Source organism: Centroberyx affinis, unplaced genomic scaffold, assembly GCF_046629955.1.
Source record: "Centroberyx affinis isolate AG114_WGS23_722 - 3 ecotype Tasmania unplaced genomic scaffold, CSIRO-AGI_Caff_v1 ptg008733l_1, whole genome shotgun sequence".
NCBI classification, from domain to species: domain Eukaryota; kingdom Metazoa; phylum Chordata; class Actinopteri; order Beryciformes; family Berycidae; genus Centroberyx; species Centroberyx affinis.
The window spans coordinates 1-23,253 of NW_027284297.1; the positions used below are offsets into that span (position 1 = coordinate 1).

The 23,253-nt window shown below is 47.1% G+C and overlaps 1 protein-coding gene across 1 annotated transcript; it reads right to left on the reverse strand.

Annotated features, from left to right (window-relative positions):
* Positions 1-3,949: 3,949 nt before the first annotated feature.
* Positions 3,950-22,743, reverse strand: LOC139640232 (ras GTPase-activating-like protein IQGAP3). The gene is made up of 20 exons (XM_071514411.1): positions 22,707-22,743; positions 21,956-22,039; positions 21,358-21,429; positions 19,966-20,035; positions 19,582-19,790; positions 19,024-19,176; positions 18,414-18,577; positions 15,018-15,242; positions 14,748-14,888; positions 14,165-14,249; positions 13,642-13,874; positions 13,059-13,191; positions 12,049-12,151; positions 11,820-11,940; positions 11,201-11,288; positions 10,747-10,959; positions 10,407-10,570; positions 8,167-8,292; positions 5,956-6,064; positions 3,950-4,835 (listed from the first exon to the last, which is right to left on the reverse strand). Exons 3-20 carry the CDS (start codon positions 21,409-21,411, stop codon positions 4,722-4,724), a joined length of 2,505 nt encoding a protein of 834 aa, XP_071370512.1. The 5' UTR covers positions 21,412-21,429; positions 21,956-22,039; positions 22,707-22,743; the 3' UTR covers positions 3,950-4,721.
* Between the last annotated feature and the right edge of the window lie 510 nt (positions 22,744-23,253).

Below are 23,253 nucleotides of genomic sequence, written 5' to 3' on the forward strand. Positions count from 1 at the left end.
GTTATTGGGGTGTGATCTGCATTCAGTCACCCACCTTGAGTCAGAGTGTGTGTGTGTGTGTGTGTGTGTGTGTGTGTGTGTGTGTGTGTGTGTGTGTGTGTGTGTGTGTGTTCCCGCCCTCCTTACATAATCAACACATACCAGCCTCTCTCTCAGTCCCCTCCCCCACCCTGCTCACACACACACACACACACTCTGGGCGTGCAGCCAGTCGGCCTCCATAGAGGAGGAAGAGGAAGAGGCAGTAAGATGGAGGGATGGTATGGCAGAGGGTAAACACACACACACACATACACACACACACACATACACACACACACACACACACACACACACACACACACACATACACACACACACACACACACACACACACATACACATACACATACACATACACATACACATACACATACACACACATACACATACACATACACATACACATACACATACACACACACACACATAAACATAAACATAAACATACACACACACACACATACACACACACACACACACACACACACACACATCATGGGACAGGTTCAGATGTTTCACCTGCAGCTTCTGACTCCAGTTTCCTCACTGAAGATCATGTTCAACAGCTTAGCGTGTAGCTTAACATGCTAACATGCTACACAGGCTGAAGACGAGCTGCACCTGAACACACCGCCGGCCGCACCTGAACGCACCGCCAGACTGACAACAGGCTCCAACATCAGACGACTTCCTGCCTGCTGGACCAGACGGAACCTTCTGGTCTTCTCTCATATTATCTCTTCTCTTATCTGATCTGATCTGAAATAATCAGCTGAGGTTCCTTCCAGAGCTGAAGGTTCTCTCTGCCGGTCCTGACTGGAGGTTCCACAGCAGAACCAACTCATTCTGATTTCTATTTTAGAACCAAACTCTGGGTCTGAACACTACAGCCTGCACACACACACACACACACACACACACACACACACACACACACACCACTCCCATCAGGCTCCGCCCCCTGCGTGGGTCTTCATCAGCCAACACTTACCAGCTGGTTGCTGTGGCAACGACAGCCAATCTATTTATAGATCACACAACTAATCAATTTCTGCACTTGGGAGGGGGGGGGGGGGGGCACAGTGGGACTCAAACCCACAACCTGAACCACACACACACACACACACACACACACACACACACACACACACACACCTAACATGACCTCCATTTTGTGAATCTACTGTCTGTTTAATCAGCGCGCTGCATTCAAGTCACCTGGAAAACACAGTAAATACGAGCTTCAGCCTGAGGAGCCGCTGAGCAAGGCAGCCTGGACCCACACAGACCAGAACCTGAAGCCCCCGAACCAGAACCACCAGTAAGATCCACCAGTAAGATCCACCAGTGAACAAACTACCAACCAGTGAAGTGAGAACAGAAACGTTTCCAGTGAATCAGCAGTTTGAAGCTTCATGTGGCTGCTGGTCGGTTAGTTTGACTGGTGAACATTCACTACTGGAACCAGCAGAACCAGTGGAACCAGTAGAACCAGTGGAACCAATGGAACCAGCAGAACCAGCAGAACCAGTAGAACAAGTAGAACCAGTGGAACCAGCAGAAACAGTAGAACCAGCAGAACCAGTGGAACCAGTGGAACCAGTGGAACCAGTAGAACCAGCAGAACCAGCAGAACCAGTAGAACAAGTAGAACCAGTGGAACCAGCAGAAACAGCAGAACCAGTGGAACCAGTGGAACCAGCAGAACCAGCAGAACAAGTAGAACCAGTGGAACCAGTGGAACCAGCAGAACCAGTAGAACCAGTGGAACCAGTGGAACATGCAGTACCCTCAAAAAACAAGGAAACCCCTCCAGTCCACATGATGTTTCCTTTCAGAACCGAACTGTCAGAAGTATGAAACATCATCTTCATCTTCATCATCGTCATCAGGTTCCTGGTTCTACCGGATCAGAGAGACTGAAGAAGCTTCACTTTAAATCTCATGGAACCAAACAGAAGCTTCACCTCAGTAATCAATACTTCAATAATCAATACTCTATAACATTTCAGATATTACTGAGGAATGAAATTGACAGATATTGCATTGTTATTGATAAGCGGGACTTTACTGATTTTACTGGACCGTTAAAACCAAACCAGTTTAGTAGAAACGGTCTGAGGTCTTCTGCCCCGGTACCGACTGATCGATCACCTGATTCGGTTTGTGTATCAATAAACATCTCGTGTTGTTCCACTGGATCAATAACAATAAACTGACAGATACAATGTAACGTTTTGTTTATTCACATAAAGCCACGAAGCAGATATTGATCATATCGATCTGATCAGTCGCTGATCAATTGTGTCTCAATTACCGGGTCAGAACCAGTCGAACCGGACTAACCAGAACCAGAACATGGCCTCACCTCGGTCCGCTGCCGCCCGCTGCTCCGGTCCGGGATCAGATCCGACCGGTACTGGTTCAGGCTGGGTACTGGTCGGTGGTGTCGGTGACGGGCCTCCCTCAGGTCCGCTGTTGTTGTTGTTGTCGGAGGAGGGGAGAGAAAGAGAGAGAGAGAGAGAGAGAGAGAGAGAGAGAGAGAGAGAGAGAGAGAGAGACAGAGAGAGAGAGAGAGAGAGAGAGAGCGAGAGAGAGAGAGACACACACACACACAGAGAGAGAGAGAGAGAGAGAGAGAGAGAGAGAGAGAGGAGCGACACAGCGCCTTAGAGTTTCCTATTTGTATAAATATGAAATCTGACTCCAGATCAGATCACTGAACAGTTTTATTAATGAGAATATTATAATATTTGATCCTCCTACAGATCCAGAGTCCGCAGTCTTCAGTCTCTTCTGGTTCTCATTAGAAGGTTTTTGTCTTTTCAGAAGTGACGATTTTAATTTCTCTTCCAGACAAAATTAAACATTTAAACATTAATAAATTCTGTTCATATTGATCACATGAATTTATCTGTAATCAGTCTGATAAATCCATCAGTTTATTGATCCCATGTTAACAGACTGAGCTGAGCAGCGCCACGCCGCCAGCGGCAGAAACCGGTACTGCAGAGGGCTACTGGCCTGACTGGGAGAACCGGTCTACTGGTCTGACTGGGAGAACCGGTCTACTGGTCTTACTGGGAGAACCGGTCTACCGGTCTGACTGAGGAACCTGTTCTCATCTGAAGTGTCTGCTGGTCAGATGAACAGAGCTGCAGAGAGAACATGAAGAACCAGGAGAACCACACAGTGGAACTCGGTTCTCAGCCTGCTGGTCTGGCAGGAGAACAGGAACCAGGAGGATTCTGGGAACTGAAGTTCTTCACAAGAAAAAAGCAAAAGCTAGAGAAAAAATAGACGATAATAAATTACGATACTATAAATGTTTTTTTTTTATCACATAAACAAATTATTCAGTGACCGCCTGGGGGGTCCCGACCCCCAGGGTGAGAACCACCACGCTCTTTATAGGAATATTAAAGGAATATGTTTAATATGTTTAGATGTGACTGGAAACAGTGAACTTCCTGACTCTTCTTTTGTTTTATCAGTTTTATTGTTGCAGACTGTATTGATCAGCTTGTTGTTATTGATCAGCTTGTTGTTATTGATCAGCTTGTTGTTATTGATTGTTGAGCAGCAGAAACAAACTGGACTGGACTTTTCTTTCTTTTCTTCTCGCACTTTGAGATTTGATTTAAATTAAGTTTGTTGTAAATAAAAAACATTTCATTCTTAAGTGCAGAGTGAAGAATCTGCATATTATTATAATATCATCATATTATCACAGCTGACTTTAAGATTGACTGATTAAATTACATTTTTAAATCCGGTTTGTTGTCATGTGACATGATGTGTAAACATGATGATGTCACAGCAGATTCATGTGAATCTGTTGATAAAATACTGAATAGAAATAAATAAAAAGTCTCAACTTCTGAAAACATTCAAACATTTATTGGTGAAACAATAAAACGAGTTAAAAAGTTTCAGAAATAAAAATATAAAACTTTTCACTCACATCAACAAACTGAAGAGAAGAAAAACTGACAGACAGACAGGAAAATATTTACAGATCCCAGATCAGGTTCGGTTCCTGAGCCGCCGCCTGCTGATTGGCCGACAGCCTCGGCTCAGGCCGAGCCTCAGTGAGGTCAAAGGTCAACCCGGTGAGGTCAGGGCCCCGCAGCGGACAGTACGGTGTCTGCTTTGGACCAAACTACATCTGATTAGATTTTCTGAGTGTTGACACTTACAATAAGAGATCAAATATAACAAACAGCTGTGTGTGTGTGTGTGTGTGTTTATGTAAATTTATAATAAAGGCTAAAATGTAAAATCCCTCCAGGTGAAGCTGCTCAGACAGAAGGTCAAAGGTCAAACTGCTGAAACCACAGAACTCAATTCAACACATTTCTGTCCACTTCCTCATGCCGTCTGTTATTCTACTGACAGCAGTCTGACCAATAGAGATCAACAGATTCCACCACTGATCCTGAATCAGTGTTTAACTCCCATTTCCCTTTAAAAACCCAAACTAACAGACTGTAAATACAACTCATTAAATATTCATGATCAAAAAGTTAATTGAGATGGTTCACTCTGTATAATGTAGTGAGATATAAACAGAGATAGGAATGCAGGAAGATGGTTCACTCTGTATAATGTAGTGAGATATAAACAGAGATAGGAGAGCACGAAGAAGGATCCCTCTGAAGGAAGATGCTTCACTCGGTTCATTTCTTGAAGAACTTCTTATTGAGCAGGAAGATGAGGAGGTTGACGTTGATCTTCGCCTTGTCAAACATCTTCATCACCGCCACACCTTCATACTGCAGCTGCAGCAGGTCCTGCACATACACACATACACACACACACACACCACACACTTTATTTGACTTTATTTCAGAAGCTGTTATTTGGATTTTTATTTGTGTTGTTTACAACTCACCTTACAGTCTGTAACTCTATAATTTTGTTTTTTTAAGAAAAAAGTTGTTTTTAAGTGACTGAAGTATTTTACAGTGCTATTTTTAAAGTTTGTCTTCTTAATATTTATCAAGATAACAATGTATATTGAGATAATTTTGGTCAATATAATTGTACTATGAAACTTTCATATCACACAGGTCAATGTGGGTCTGCTGACCTATACTGAGCAACATTCCTCTGTGACCTTTGACCCTTATTTACATCTGAAGTAACTTCTTGTGTTTCCACCCAGATCCCACAGAAACTGACAGAATAACTTGGTGCTCGGTTCTTATTCCGCCTCTCCTTAAAGTGCTGAACTATAACTATCATTGGTTGTTCAGTCTTTTTCATTTGACCTTATACTTTTTGACCAATAGCTTTATTGTATTCTATCTGTATTAACATGATCAGGAATATTCAACACTATAAAACTGTGTAATCATCCAGATTTTGTTTTTTTGGCTTTTTGGTCAGATGTAAAAATATTGAATATCAGCAGCTTCAGTTTCAGAAAGCGGATCATCTGCTGCATTACAGCTGCACAGCATTAAATATGGAGATTTCCATAAAAGGAGAGGCTCATTAATAATTCAGTGTGCTTGTTTCAGCAGAATCTGGGCTGAACAGAGAAGAGTCTGAAACCTGGAGATACTGGTCCAGCTGAAACGCTGGAAATGTGATTTCAAATATAAAATATTCTGCTTCAATAATTAGTTCATCACTAGTTAAAATGGTTTAAATAAGAAAGTGTTGTGCGATAAAACTGCTGGAGGCCAAGCAGCAGAAAACACATTTATGATTCTGATTTAATCAAGTTACACCTGCTGCTTATTTATTCTGGCTTGACCCAGTGTTTCCCTGGTACTGGACCCAGTGTTTCCCTGGTACTGGACCCAGTGTTTACCTGGTACTGGACCCAGTGTTTACCTGGTACTGGACCCAGTGTTTCCCTGGTACTGGACCCAGTGTTTACCTGGTACTGGACCCAGTGCTTACCTGGTATTTGAGGGGGAACTCCTCCATGTCGACGCCCAGGAAGCGAGTTTTGACCTGGAAACTTCCTCTCTCCGGTCCGGGAACAATGTCGAACACCACGTTCTTAAACCTGGAAGAGTTCAGTTCAGTTCAGTTCAGTTCGGTTCCGTTCAGTTGAGTCTTTATCTGCCAACAGGCTTCTCTACAGAGGGGAGTGGGAGGTCTGTGGGGTTAAAGGTCACCAACTCTCTGTTCACACTGGAACAGTCTGAAAAGTGTTGAGATTCATCTGACTGATGAGCTCGATTCCTCAGAACCAGAAGAGAAGCTGATATGGTGTTACATGATGTTGACATGTTGACATGATGTGACATGATGTTGACATGATGTTGACATGATGACATGATGTTACATGATGTTACATGATGTTGACATGGTGTTACATGATGTTGACATGATGTTGACATGATGTTACATGATGTTGACATGATGTTGACATGATGTTGACATGTTGACATGATGTTACATGATGTTGACATGATGTTGACATGATGACATGATGTTACATGATGTTGACATGATGTTGACATGATGACATGATGTTACATGATGTTACATGATGTTGACATGGTGTTACATGATGTTGACATGATGTTGACATGATGTTACATGATGTTGACATGATGTTGACATGATGTTGACATGTTGACATGATGTTACATGATGTTGACATGATGTTGACATGATGACATGATGTTACATGATGTTGACATGATGTTGACATGATGTTACATGATGTTGACATGATGTTGACATGATGTTGACATGATGTTGACATGATGTTTGATGGTGTTACATGATGTTGACATGATGTTACATGATGTTGACATGATGTTGACATGTTGACATGATGTTACATGATGTTGACATGATGTTGACATGATGTTGACATGATGTTGACATGATGTTACATGATGTTGACATGATGTTACATGATGTTGACATGATGTTGACATGATGTTGACATGATGTTACATGATGTTGACATGATGTTGACATGATGTTGACATGATGTTACATGATGTTGACATGATGTTACATGATGTTGACATGATGTTACATGATGTTACATGATGTTGACATGATGTTTGATGGTGTTACATGATGTTTGATGGTGTTACATGATGTTGACATGATGTTGACATGATGTTACATGATGTTGACATGATGTTACATGATGTTGACATGATGTTTGATGGTGTTACATGATGTTGACATGATGTTGACATGATGTTTGATGGTGTTACATGATGTTGACATGATGTTTGATGGTGTTACATGATGTTGACATGATGTTGACATGATGTTTGATGGTGTTACATGATGTTGACATGATGTTTGATGGTGTTACATGATGTTTGATGGTGTTACATGATGTTGACATGATGTTGACATGATGTTTGATGGTGTTACATGATGTTGACATGATGTTTGATGGTGTTACATGATGTTTGATGGTGTTACATGATGTTGACATGATGTTGACATGATGTTTGATGGTGTTACATGATGTTGACATGATGTTTGATGGTGTTACATGATGTTTGATGGTGGTACATGATGTTTGATGGTGTTACATGATGTTTGATGGTGGTACATGATGTTTGATGGTGGTACATGATGTTTGATGGTGGTACATGATGTTTGATGGTGGTACATGATGTTTGATGGTGTTACATGATGTTTGATGGTGGTACATGATGTTTGATGGTGTTACATGATGTTTGATGGTGGTACATGATGTTTGATGGTGGTACATGATGTTTGATGGTGTTACATGATGTTTGATGGTGTTACATGATGTTTGATGGTGGTACATGATGTTTGATGGTGGTACATGATGTTTGATGGTGGTACATGATGTTTGATGGTGTTACATGATGTTTGATGGTGTTACATGATGTTTGATGGTGGTACATGATGTTTGATGGTGGTACATGATGTTTGATGGTGGTACATGATGTTTGATGGTGTTACATGATGTTTGATGGTGTTACATGATGTTTGATGGTGGTACATGATGTTTGATGGTGTTACATGATGTTGACATGGTGTGGCATGGTGTTTGATGGTGTTATGATGTGTTATGATGAAGTTGAGATGGTGTTCATGTATGTGTGTGCATGTGTGTTTGTGTTGTCACTGTGTGCATGTGTGTGTGTATGTGCTCACTGTGTGACTGGCAGGTCTTCTATCTCCAGCAGAACTCCCTTCTCCTGCAGCCGGGTGGCGCTGTAGGTCAGAGTGGGCGGCTTCTTCTTCCCTCTGCTCTCTGCTGCCTTCTTATTGGTCACCTTACTGCAGGACATGGCCAATCACAACAGACAGGTGTTTGTGTGTGTGTATTTACAGTTTGGTAAACTGTGGATTTTATTCATCATGACGGACAGCAGAAATCAAACAGAAATGTATCTGGAAGCTAAATCTAAAAAGAATCTCCTCCAGAGCATCAAGTTCCTCTGACTGACAGGTAACAGTCTGTCTCACTGACCAGGTGTAACATCTAGTCTTCAGGTGTGTGTTGTGGTGGTAAATGATGTCAGAGGATGATGTCAGAGGTCCAGACTGAAGCTCAGGGTTTAAGCCCAGGTCACACTGGATGATTTTAATTCTGATCTGAATTTTGCTGGCTTGCCGGTTTCTGGTTGAACCGGTTTGATGCGGAGTGACACCGGTTTACCTTCCTACACTGTCTGCTCTGGATTCATCATCATGAGCCGGTCTGCCACAGAACTCTTTCTACGCAGCGTGTTTCTCACATTCAACATGTTATTTTAGTTTTCAATTTTCAACCCAACTCCCCAGCACACAGCCAGCCAATGGCAGTTCATCATAGTGATGACTGACAGTTTTTCAGCCAGTAAAATGAGGATTCCAGCAGTGTGTATGTGGTCAGTCTTCATGTCCAGATACTGGATGATTATCAATACGTGTTCTTGTGCGTTCTTGTGTAATATCCAACCGCTGAAGAACCATTCCAAATCAAAAGAACGACAGACGGAGGAGAGATAGAAACTCCGGAAGTTTCCTTGCGAACCTCAAAATATCGAGGATGCATCAGATGGAGACTTGACCCACGAGAACAAATTGAAAGCCCCAAGATGCATTGCGACAGTGAGTGAACACAGAGCCGGTTAACAGCTGTGTGTCTTCATTAATCATCTGACACACAGTCAGGAAGCTTCTCTGTGCTCACTGTCACGAGAAGAACGTTCTCCACAAGAACACGAGTCTCGACTTGGCGTTCCAGGTTTTGACACTCAGCCTCTGTCTCGGTCTGAGACGCACGACGCAGAACCATGATGTCATCACCGTCTGTCACATGTTTAACCTGCCTGAACATACATGACATCGACATGGCAGTGTAGCTCGCCCTCTTGTGGTTAAAAGTCGATATTACAGGTTTTGGAAAACATTGTGAAGGAGAGCGGACCGGCCTGCTGTGGTCAGCTGACTCAGACTGACAGGAACAGAAATACTTCAAACAGAATCAAATCAGTTTATTAACCCTCGACACTCCATAGCTCCCGAGAGCGCCTGTCATTTTTAAATCGTTTAAAATGTACCAAAAACTGAAAATCAAATTATCAGCTTTGTTTATAAACTTCAAGTTGTCATCGATGAACCGGAACCAGAAAATTTATCTGGTGACACCGAGACGTTTGATTTTCCCGGGTTTAGTCGTCCTCCAGCTGTAGATCTAAAAACGTCTTCACTGAGAGTCCGGCTGTTAAAACCTTCTGGAAGCTGTCAGATGCTGTGAGACTGAACCTGACCCGCCGGGTGCAGAGAGAAGTCAGGAAGACGATGTGAGCTGAAGTCTTCTGATGGAAATCTCTTGTTCTCACTGATAAAACAAGACAGAAGATCAGCTTCACTCACAGCAGGAGCTTCCTGAGGCAGAGGCCGAAGAGTCTGGAGGAGGACTGACCGGGTCCAGAGACTTTGATCCATATGAGTCTGGAGACTTTTTCCATATTTGTTTGTTGACTGTTACTGTCTGATCTGATTACTGTGGGCTGAAGCTCTGGAGGTTTTGTATGGATTTTGAAAGCTTATCGTTGTTTTGTTGTCAGACTGTGAATGTTGACACTGAAGGAGACGCCCTGCATCACTCTGCCATGTATTTGGTACCAAATTAAAGGGAAAGTTGTGGGGTTTTTTTAAAATGGAAAAACTTGTGATTGTCAATTTCTTTTTATTTTTGAGATAGAGCTGTTTGTTTGGAATGAGCAAGAAAATGCAGATTTAAGTGAATTCCCAGTGAACTGCAGCAACATTCTAGAATTCTACTGGAGTCTGGAGGGTTAAAGTTAAACTGGATCTGTCAGCCTGGTTCAGATGAGAAACCACATCACACACAGCAACAGGATCCCCTGTGTGTGTGTGTGTGTGTGTGTGTGTGTGTGTACCTGTTGGCGGTGAGGTTGTCCAGACAGGAAGTGATGTAATGTCTGTAGTAGTCGATCTGCTCGCTGTGGAAGCTGCTCTTGGCCTGGAGGCTGATGAGTGTCTGACGGAGCTTAACAAGCTCCGCCCCCCGCCGCTGACGGTGCAGACGCTGGTAACGAATGTCCTGTGGGGGGGGGGGGGGGGCAGCACCAGTTAACTGACCAGACTGGAACCATCAGAACCAGTTCATACCTCTTCACTACAGAACTACAACAGAAACTAATCAAACTCCAAAGAAATCATGTTTCCAGAAGGTGTGTGTGTGTGTGTGTGTGTGTGTGTGTGTGTGTGTGTGTGTACCTTGGCGATCATCTGCAGGATCTGTGTGTGTGTGTGTGGGGGGGTGAGGACCTTCAGCCCCTCCAGACGACGAAGACTCCTCACGATCTTCCTCTTCTTCTCCTCCAGACTCAGGTTGCCGTCGGCGACCAGCGACTGGTTCCTCTTCATCTTTTCGGGCGTGCGAGCGTCCTGCCGGGCGCGCCGCTGCATCAGCCAATCATGCTGCACTTCCTGGGGTTTAAACAGGAAGTGGAACAGCTGAGTATCTCATCTGTTTTTTAACAGAGCACTTTTTACCTGTGAGTGTGTTGTGTGTGTGTGTGTGTGTGTGTGAGTGAATGAGTGAGTAAGAGAGAGAGAGAGTGTGTGTGTGTGTGTGTGTGTGTGTGTGAGTGTGTGAGAGTGTGTGTGTGTGTGTGTGAGTGAGTGAGTGAGTAAGAGAGAGAGAGAGTGTGTGTGTGTGTGTGTGTACCTGGTGGTGCGAGGCAGACTCCCTCAGCACTTCACTCAGAGTGTCACCTGGCTGAGTCCGGATCACATCAATGATCAGCTGCTTGGTGCTGCAACACACACACACACACACACACACACACACACACACACACACATAAATAACAACTACTAAGTGCAATTTGTATTCTACTTAACTACAAAGTGTGAACAGGTGAAGCTAAGAGGCTAGCAGGTGAAGCTAACAGGCTAGCAGGTGAAGCTAACAGGCTAGCAGGTGAAGCTAACAGGCTAGCAGGTGAAGCTAACAGGCTAGCAGGTGAAGCTAACAGGCTAGCAGGTGAAGCTAACAGCTGAAGCTAACAGGCTAGCAGGTGAAGCTAACAGGCTAGCAGGTGAAGCTAACAGCTGAAGCTAACAGGCTAGCGGGTGAAGCTAACAGGCTAGCAGGTGAAGCTAACAGGCTAGCAGGTGAAGCTAACAGGCTAGCAGGTGCAGCTAACAGCTAAAGCTAACAGGCTAGCAGGTGCAGCTAACAGGCTAGCAGGTGAAGCTAACAGGCTAGCAGGTGAAGCTAACAGGCTAGCGGGTGAAGCTAACAGGCTAGCAGGTGAAGCTAACAGGCTAGCAGGTGAAGCTACCTGAGGACCAGCCCTCTGGCGTCCGGCTCCTCAGAATCCTGGAAAACGTCGAACTTGCTGGTGAGAGTCAGAGAGACTTCAGTCTTACTGCAGTCTGATCCAGGATCTGCTGCCGGATCTCCTGCAGAACAAACCACAGAACCAGAGAACCTTCACATCACTGAGAGTACACATCACATCACGTACCGGCGGCCCCAGTATCAGTCCCGGTCCCGGTCCCAGTACTGACCCAGCAGCTCCTGCAGACTCTGGACCGGTCCCAGCTCCTGCAGCAGGACTCTCAGCGGGTCGGACGGGTCGGGACACAAAACCTCCTGATGCTCCAACAGCAGCTGGACAACAGACAGAGACAAAGACCGTCTGATCCACAACATCTAACACAGTAAACATCTGTCCATCAAACCCTCTGTAGATAAAGTCATGATGTTTAGTTCCAGTCACATGAAGTGTGGCGGACTGCAGGCGGTTCAGAGGGTTTTGGGTTTAGAGGGTTTTGGGTTTAGTTCCTCTTTAATAACAGGGTTCCTGCACATTTTAAATTAAAAAATTCCATCCTTTTTCCAGACCTTGATTTGTTTTGAAGATTTTGTCTGGTGTTCAATATGATTTACACAGATAGACATCTTTCCCCTGCTAACTAGGTCATATCACTGTATAGATGAAGATTGTTCTTCACAGCCACAAATATCAGAATATGTGAGATGATTGGCAGGGTTCCTACATGTTTTCCATTTTAAAATTCCATATTTTTCCCAGACCCTATGTTCTTGACCGGATGTGATGTTGGTGGGTATTTGATATAATGCAGCTGACAGCGGCTGGGTAATAAGAGCGTCCCTCTATCTGAACATTATTCTGCACATCAACAAAACCTGTGGACTCAAAGTGGCTCTACAACAACATAAAAGCTAGAATGATGTGTGTATCGGACCTGAACCGCAACATTTTCCATACTTTTCCAGACATTTTTTCAAATTCCCAAACTATTCAAGACCTGGAAATGATCAAATTCATTTTTAATACTTTTCCAGACTTTCCAGACCTGCGTAGGAACCCTGTGATAAAGTCTGTCAGTCCGCCTGCATCAGCTCCCACCCCGCTCTGTCTGAAGCCATGACATCATGTCTGCAGAGTAAACTGACTGATCCAAGCTCATGATGAAGTCTGTGTGTCAGTCTGAGTCGGTCTGTCTGTAGTGAATCTGGACCGTAGATCCGGACCGGACAGAGTTCTGCAGACCTGGTGCGTGTTGAGCAGCTCGCTGACGGAGATGAAGACGACGGGTTTGTTGACGATGATCAGCTCCGAGTATTCGTCCATGTTGAAGCGCTCCTGCGGCTCCGGGACGTCGCAGACCGCCTGCAGGTACCGCCTGCAGGCCGGGACCAGGACCAGGACCAGGACCAGAACCAGGACAGGAACCAGGACAGGAACCAGGACAGGAACCAGGACAGGAACCAGGACAGGAACCAGGAGAGGATTAAAGACAAAACCAGGTCAGCGTCAGTCCGGGAAACCCAGCTGCTGATTGGATGTTCAACAAGCCGTCAGCTGAACTTTTCACCATCAACAGCCAATCAGGTTTCAGCTTCCTTGTTTCCCTACTGATGTGATTAAAGTTAAAGAACAATTCAAAATGGAGAAGCCGATTCAGCCGCTCAGCTTCAGTTCTCTACAGCTTTGATCTGAAGAAACGACTCAGAGACAAGATGGAGGACGGCTGACGTGGCGACTGTGTTCTGACAGGCTGTGGGCGGAGCCTCTGGCCCCGCCCACAGCCTGTCAGGTCATGTGACCTAACACCCACAGAGCAGCAGCTGACCTGAACTTGGCGTGCGTTTGGCCGATGTAGTCGTTGAGGGAGCGGAGGTGCGGCCCGTCGCCGTGGAAACGCTTGTTGGCGGCGGCGTGCTGCAGCATGCGGGCGATGGAGCCCAGGAGGCGCCGTTGCTCCGGCAACAAGGCGGAGCCGGCGGAGAAATCCACCACATCGAAACCATCAGGAGCCACGATGGCCGGGTTCATGTAGCGATAATACACCAGGTTCCCCACGATCTGCAGAGAACACAACACTGTTCTACTGGGTTCTACTGCAGCTGACCAGTTCAGTATAACACTGTTCTACTGGGTTCTACTGCAGCTGACCAGTTCAACACTGTTCTACTGGGTTCTACTGCAGCTGACCAGTTCAACACTGTTCTACTGGGTTCTACTGCAGCTGACCAGTTCAGTATAACACTGTTCTACTGGGTTCTACTGCAGCTGACCAGTTCAGTATAACACTGTTCTACTGGGTTCTACTGCAGCTGACCAGTTCAGTATAACACTGTTCTACTGGGTTCTACCTTGTACAGCTCGTCTTCACTGGCTCCAGGAAACTTGGCCCTCAGCGAGTCTCTCAGCACCTTGGCTGTGTAGCGCAAACCATATCTGCACACACACACACACACACACACACACACACACACACACACACACACACACACACACACACACACACACACACACACACACACACACACACACACACACACACACACACACACACACACACACACACACACACACACACACACACACACACACACACACACACACACACACACACACACAAAAACTGTCAAATATAATTCATTTCCAAAGTTGTATGTTGTGTGTGTATTTACTGTATTGAGTCCTGATGCTAAGCTAGCTGTTAGCCTCCACTGAACACAGTGAGCTAAACAGTTAGCATGCAGTGAGGTCAACTGTCTTCACCGTCCAGCCGACTGCAACTAAGCAACCGCAGATTGCTGAGTTGCAGTCGGTTGTTGCCGGGGACAGTTTGACAGACAGGTGGGGGTTTGACAGACAGGTGGGGGTTTGACAGACAGGTGGGGGTTTGACAGACAGGTGGGGGTTTGACAGACAGGTGGGGGTTTGACGTACGGCAGGTGGTGCAGGCTGGAGCTGATGGCGCTGAAGACGCGGTCGGTCAGGTTCTTCAGGTTGATGATGGAGACGTCGAGGCGGCGCTGCACCTCCGGGTGAGACAGAGCGTCTGAGGGGGTGACATCATACGGCAGAGAGCTGGGGGGGGGGGGGGGGGATCATCTGTTACAGCTTCAGACTGCAGAGGAACTCTGTGTGTGTGTGTGTGTGTGTGTGTGCGTGTGTGTGTGTGTGTGTGTGTGTGTGTGTGTGTGTGTGTGTGTGCACCTCTTGGTCCCGGTCTGGCTCTCGGTCTGGTTGATCCAGGTCTTATAGACGTCCAGCGGGTCGGTCCTGATGCTGATGTCACGCTCCTGCAGGATGTCCTGCAGGGCCGGGCCCAGCGCCCCCCGCAGGGCGCCCAGGCCCCGCCCCTGCCGGTAGAAACTCACCAGCAGCTTGATGACCGTCGGGTTTCCGGTGACAACGTCCTGCGGCCGCTCCACCTTCAGCCTGCCACGACAAAACTTTATTAACAAAGACACACAGACGTCCTGCGGCCGCTCCACCTTCAGCCTGCCACGACAAAACTTTATTAACAAAGACACACAGACGTCCTGCGGCCGCTCCACCTTCAGCCTGCCACGACAAAACTTTATTAACAAAGACACACAGACGATTAAGTCGGAGTTACAGAGGAACTGAACAGCAGCAGCTGAAAGGCCTTCTGCTATTGGCTGATCTCTGGTACCAGGTGATGTCACCGTCAGCAGCTCAAACCATTGGCTACAGAGGCAAAAAGCATCAAGACTGGTTTGACGACAACTCAGACACCATCAAGAAATTTCTGGACAACATGCACAAAGCGCACAGGGCAACCTTAAATAAACCTTAAACACTCCCTCATCCAACTCAACTAGGCAGCAGTGGCAGGGAGCTCACAGGGAAGTTCAAAAGACCATGCTGACCCTGCAACATGAATGGTGGACAAGTAAAGCTCATGAGATACAAATGTATGCAGACAGAAATGACATGCACAATTTCTACAATTCTGTAAAAAACATCTATGGCCCAAAAAACTGCTCTGTCACCCCCTGAAAACAGCAGATGGTCTCACACTTTTGAAGGACCAAAACCGGATCCTGTTGAGGTGGGCTGAGCACTTTGATGCCCTACTCAACCAACACTCTCCTGCTGACCACACCATGCTGGAAGAACTGCCTGAACGCCCCCCATCCATGACCTCAGCCAGCCGCCAACCTTCATGGAGGTTCTAGCAGCTGTCCGTGCTTTAAAGAACAACAACTCCCCTGGCACTGACAGCATCCCTGCAGAACTACTGAAGCAGGGAGGGTACCTCTGCACAAGAACTCTCCATCAGTACATTACCAAGGCCTGGACAGATGAGAGCATACCCCAACAGTGGAGGGACGCCAACATCGTCACCATCTACAAAAATACGGGTGACAAGTCCATTTGTGGCAACAGTGGGGGAATATCACGCCTTGCTGTTGCTGGCAAGGTCCTGGCCGAGGTGACGCTACAGAGGCTGATCAATAACATCAGAGTCAATGCTACCTGAGTCACAGTGCGGGTTTAGGAAGAACAGGAGTACGGTCGACATGATCTTTACAGCACGGCAACTTCAGGAAAAGTGCCGGGAACAACATCAGGACCTCTTCATGGCCTTTATCGACCTCTCTAAAGCCTCTGACACTGTCAACAGGGAGCTTCTGTGGAGTCTGCTTGTCAGGTTTGGCTGCCCAGCCAAATTTGTTAGCATCCTCTGCCAGTTCCATGATGGGACGACGGCTCGTGTGACCATTGGAGGACAAGAGTGTCTTTCCCTGTACGCAGAGGGGTAAGACAGGGGTGTGTCCTGGCACCTGTACTCTTCAACATCTTCCTCCTATGTGTCACCCAGCTTCTCCATAAGGAGCTTGAGGACAGCAGTGGTGTTGCAGTGGACTTCAGACTGGATGGAAACTAGAGCTGCACGATATTGGAAAAAACTGACATTGCAATATTTTTTTTCTGAGATATATATTGCGATATGAAAAAATACAGGAATTTTCACCAAATGACTTGAATAGCTCTATCAAGCCTTGCCCCTTTAAGAAGGTGGCCTTGTGGGTAACCTGCAGGGTGACATAGCAGGAAGTGAGAGTGTTTTTAGCCGCAGCCAGAGTGAGCTGCAGGATGCTAAGTAAAGTTAGCATAGTTAGAAAAGAGAACGTCACAGAGAGGCCGTGCATTATGTTCGCTGCTGTACCGAAATAAAGTGCCAGCTCCACTGCAGAGTTGGTCCGGACTCTTTAGTAAAAATCTTGTTATCAGCTACGAGCCAGGCTAAGCTAAAACAGGCTAGCACAACACCAGAGGCTTCCCAACTACGGTTCGGAGCCGCGAAAGCTGGAAAGATAACAAACACTACTCTGATAACAAACCCTTAAATCAGAGTAAATTATGTTATCAGACAGACTTCTCTTGTAGATTAGTCATGGAAAATGAGAACCGTGCAAGTTTTCCTTTTGTATCAAGCAGTAAAAAAGTTGTAGCCTGACGTGTTACTTTGCCTTACTTGACATCACACGTCCTGCGATGTGACTGTTGCACATGCTCACATCGTGATGACCATATCCTGCAGACCTACTGGAAACCTCTTCAACATCAGGAGGCTCCAAGCAACCACCGAACTGTCCCGAGAGCGGCTCCTGGAGCCGCAGTACGCAGATGACTGTGCTCTTGTGGCTCCACAGGACCTTCAGTCCATCCTTGCTGTGGTTCTCAGGGCCTACAGCAGGATGGGGCCGTCTGTCAACACCACCAAGGCAGAAGTGGTCTGCCAATGGAGTTCCAGTACTCCAAGCACATTGCCCGTCTTCACCATTGACCACAAACAACTGACAATAGCTCCATCCTTCAAATATCTGGGCAGTATCCTTTCTGAGGACCGCAGCATTGACCATGAAATTCAAAACCGGATCAGACAAGCGTCAGCTGCCTTTGGGAGACTCCGGCGCCGGGTCTTTCAGAACAAGAATCTCCACCCGCACACCAAGGTTGCGTCTACGAGGCTGTCCAACTACACTGCCCCGCAGAGCGCTGTATGGCCAGTTACACCATGGCCGGCGCTCAGCAGGAGGGCAGAAGAAGAGGTACAAGGACCAGATGAAGACTTCACTGAGGAGGTGCAACATCAGACCCGAGGACCTGGAGGATGCCGCTGCTGACCGAAACTCCTGGAGGCAGCGCTGCCTAGACGGAGCTCACAGGCTGGAGAAGAAGAAGACCGCCAGAAGACAGCAACAGAGCCTCAGGAGGAACACACCCATGGCTGCCAGTACTGCCACCTCCACTACAACTGACACAACTGACACAACTGACACATGCCCCACCTACAATAAAATATGTGGCTCCAGGATTGGACTCTTCAGCCATCAAAGAACCCACCGTTAAAAGACATAAGTGGACGTCGTCATCGGATTCAATGGACGACCATAAGCAAGTAAGCAAGTGTGTGTGTGTGTGTGTGTGTGTGTGTGGTCACCTGATCTCAGCCTGCAGAGCAGCAGTGTGTGTGTGTGTGTGTGTGTGTGTGTGTGTGTCTGTGTGTGTGGTCACCTGATCTCAGCCTGCAGAGCAGCAGTGTGTGTGTGTGTGTGTGTGTGTGTGTGTGGTCACCTGATCTCGGCCCTCAGAGCAGCAGTGAACAGCTGCAGCAGCAGGAAGGCCTCCCTGCAGTCGGAGCCGTAGCTGAACACACTGAACACCAACATCTCCATGAAGCTGGTGGAGCGGCTCTGAGGCATCAGGAAGACCAGCTGGGCCAGGTACAGGGGCTGGGTCTGCACACACACACACACACAGAGAGACCACACACACACACAGAGAGAGACCACACACATCACACACACACAGACAGACAGACACAGAGAGAGAGACCACACACACACACACACACACACACACACACACAGGTCAGTATGTCAGAGAGCAGCAGGTCTGAACTCATTACATCGTTCGGAGGGCGTGACGAGCAGAGTGAAGAAGAAGAAGAAAAAATAATTCTCTAATTCGATGAGCTTTGGGGGGTGTTCTGTGTGTGTGTGTGACCTGCAGCAGGTAGAACAGGTGTGTGTGTGTGTGTGTGTGTGTGTGTGTGTGTGACCTGCAGCAGGTAGAACAGGTGTGTGTGTGTGTGTGTGTGACCTGCAGCAGGTAGAACAGGTGTGTGTGTGTGTGTGTGTGACCTGCAGCAGGTAGAACAGGTGTGTGTGTGTGTGTGTGTGACCTGCAGCAGGTAGAACAGGTGTTGGTAAGCCTCCAGTCGGTCTCTCCTCTCTTTGCTCAGAACCTTCAGTCCTTTCTTCTTCTGCAGCTCCATCAGTCCGTCCAGCTGCTGCTTGTTCTTCTTCGTCAGCTTCTTACAGTGCGACACCACTTCCTGCAGAGACACGCTCGTTAGTGCTAACGAGGCTAACATAACGCTCGTTAGCGTTACGCTAGCCTCGTTAGCACTATGTTTGCCTCGTTAGCGTTTTTTTTTTTTTTTTTTGAATAGCGTTGACGTCCCAAAACAACCCAGTTTGACCGCAGTTCGCTCTGTAGGTGAGTTTGAATCCTCAGTTTTAAAATACAAATAAAGACTCAACCCCTGATTTACTAAGGCAGGAGCAAAGGTAGATTTAAAAATAAATTTTATGTCTGCGCATAAATTAAATCACGATGTTGCTCAGCGGGCGATGACTGAGTATCGTCCATCTGACCGACCCTACTGAATATAGAGGATCTTTGTTGGTACCTGCAGGGCAGAGTGAGTCATCTTGTAAATATAGAGGATCTTTGGTACCTGCAGCGTGGCTCGGTTGCGGACCAGCAGGCCGATCTTCAGGTCCATCAGCTCCAGGTCGGCCTCCAGCTGGCGGTTGGAGCGGATGCTGCGCATCACTTCCTGCCTCAGCCGCTGAAGCTCCGCCTCCTGACGGATGTCGGCGTCGCCCAGATCCAGCAGGTGGACGAACTTCCTGACCACGGACAGAGGGGGCGTGGCCGAGTGCACTGACACAGGAAGGGGAGGGGCTTATCGGTCGGACGTAATAGCCAATAGCGTAATAGCCAGTCATTCATATTACGCAACTTTATTTACACAGTGAAAAAAAACAAGAAAAATTATGAAAATATCAGAGGACAAAAAGAAACATAATCAACCAGAGAAGAAGAGTTAGGTTCTTACCCAGCATCCTGTACTCCTCTCGCGCCTGATTGGCTCTGAAGAACGCCTGGATCCTGATGACAGCGCCCACCTGTGGTCAGACAGAGGAACGACACCAGGACCTGAACACAGCAGGACCTGAACACACCTGGACCTGAACACAGCAGGACCTGAACACACCCGGACCTGAACACACCCGGACCTGAACACACCCGGACCTGAACACACCTGGACCTGAACACACCTGGACCTGAACACACCAGTCTGAAGCAGCAGAGCTTCAGCTCAGTTTCAGTGATAAAACGTTTCTCTGCATGATAAATATGAATATTCATTTAATCATTAAGACTTCACTGTTTTAGAGGAAGGATCAGTTACATGTTTTAATGTCAGTGGTGGAGCATCACTGCTGAAATACAGACAGACAGGCAGAGAGACAGACAGGCAGACAGGCAGACAGGCAGACAGACAGACAGACAGAGAGACAGAGCGACAGAGAGACAGAGAGACAGAGAGGCAGACAGGCAGACAGACAGGCAGGCAGACAGACAGGCAGACAGAGAGACAGACAGACAGACAGGCAGACAGACAGGCAGACAGACAGAGAGACAGACAGACAGACAGGCAGACAGACAGGCAGACAGACAGACAGGCAGGCAGACAGACAGGCAGAGAGACAGAGAGACAGAGAGACAGAGAGACAGACAGGCAGACAGACAGGCAGAGAGACAGAGAGACAGACAGACAGACAGGCAGACAGGCAGACAGGCAGACAGGCAGACAGACAGGCAGAGAGACAGACAGACAGACAGGCAGACAGACAGGCAGACAGACAGAGAGACAGACAGACAGACAGGCAGACAGACAGGCAGACAGACAGACAGGCAGGCAGACAGACAGGCAGAGAGACAGAGAGACAGAGAGACAGACAGGCAGACAGGCAGACAGGCAGACAGACAGACAGGCAGAGAGACAGAGAGACAGACAGACAGACAGACAGACAGGCAGACAGGCAGACAGGCAGACAGGCAGACAGGCAGGCAGAGAGACAGAGAGACAGAGAGACAGACAGGCAGACAGGCAGACAGGCAGACAGACAGGCAGAAGGTCAGAGTAAAGGTTAAACTGCAGCAGCTGGTCCTGACAGAGCCGGTCTGCATCAGTCTCTCTGCTCTGTGCTCTGCTGCTTCGGTCTGAACTCTCTAACAGGACAGAAGGATCCTGAAGGACATTTTGGATTCTGTCATACTGAACTTCTTTGCCTGTAATGTAATCTGACAGTGAACTGCAGATGGATAACATGGACTCTGTGTTGTGGTCACTGATCTGGGCCGGGACCAGTATGGTGTGACACTGTAATTAAATTAAATTAAATCTAAATAAAGTTCTTCATGCAGGAGCAGGAAGACTCACGTTCCGTCTGAAGAAGTCGAGTCGAGCTCGGTGCTTCCTCCTCACCAGCCACATCTTCACCACAGACTGGATCTGAAACAACAGACACGAGATTCAAGAAGATGAACCGCATCACATCCTGCAGGGGGTCCAGGGGGTCCAGGGGGTCAGGGGGGTCCAGCACACAGGACAGAAACCTGGTTCCTCTGCAGGACACGGTGGCTGGAACAGACTGGATGGATCTCCAGCCTGGACACACACCGACTCAACAACCAATCAGATCGACCAGGAAAACAAACCAAACCAATCAGTGTCCACCTCACTAATGTGTGGAGCTTCATGAAACCTTTAAACTGTTGGAGGGTTTGAACTTCAGAGAGAAAACAATCAGCTGGACTGAGAGGAGAGAAGAGTTGACACTGAACACAGAAAATCTGACATTATATTGAACTGTGTTCAAGACCTGTGAGAGTGTGTGTGTGTGTGTGTGTGTGCGTGTGTGAGTGTGTGAGTGAGTGTGAGTGTGAGTGTGAGTGTGTGTGAGTGTGTGTGTGTGTGTGAGTGAGTGTGAGTGTGAGTGTGAGTGTGTGTGAGTGTGTGTGTGAGTGTGTGTTCCTACCTTCACCACAGCTCTCCAGTTCTGGTAGAGGAACTGCAGTCTCTGTCTGTACGCCCTCTGCTGGACAAACCTCCTCCAGTGGGACTGCACACACACACACACACACACACACACACACACACACACACACACACACACACAATTCAAGATACAAAGAAAAATTACATTTTAAATTTCCGTCATTTAGATTTGTGATGTCTAACGCTCAGCTGCAGATTGGTCATAACTGATTTAATATCACTGCTGAAACATGGATATATGGTTTCTTGCTCGGTGGTGTTCGCAGGCTCTCAGCGGGCTCTGAGAAATCCAGGCTTTACCAAATCGTTGGAGATATTTTTGGTTATTGATCATGTTTGAACAGGACTGCCAACAGTCTGCCTGCACCTGCACAGTCCAGACTTCAGTTCAGTGACTGGACTGTTTCCATCACTGCAGATGGTTTTCTAGCTTTTATCAGGTTGTTTTTCACAGTAAATATTCTGAAACAAACTGTCTAAATATTAGTGTTATATATATATATAAATATTAGTGTTAGTGTTATATATATATATAAATATTAGTGTTAGTGTTATATATATAAATATTAGTGTTATATATATATGTATTTTAGGAGTTTGTCCCGTAAAGCAGAGAGCAGCAGTTCCAGACTGCAGGAGGAAGAGTCTGGTTTGGGTTTGATTGACAGGAGGCGGGTCAGACGAGGAAAACAGTTTTGTACCAAACATTGAACATGTGACCCGTCTCAGACCTGGATGGTGATGGCGGCTGGAGTCTGAGTCTGGAGGAAGTTCCGCCGAGCCTCCAGCCTCCGTCTGATCAGGAACCCTCTGCTCCGGGCCTGGAGGAGAACCAGGAGAACCTCGCTGTTCTGCCACTGGATGTTCCGACTGTAGGAACCAGACACGCTGCTGACCACCGCCTGTGGGAGGAGCCACATGACATCACTACTACTGACCACCTGAGCTGGACCTCAGAAGGACCAGTAGAACCAGTAGAACCTGGCCAGGACCTCAGTAGAACCTGACCTGGACCGCAATAGAACCTGACCTGGATCTCATCAGAACCTGACCTACAACTCAGTAGAACCTGACCTGGACCTCAGCAGAACCTGACCTACATCTCAGTAGAACCTGACCTGGACCTCAGCAGAACCTGACCTGGATCTCGTGGTGGTCCAGGAAGAGGCTGTTGTGTTGGAAGGCCGCTGGTCTCTCCCAGCTCCCCTCCAGTCTGCCGAGGTGGAAGTAGTAGGGACTCCCGTCCTCCACCTGGACTCGAACCCACGGACTCCTGTT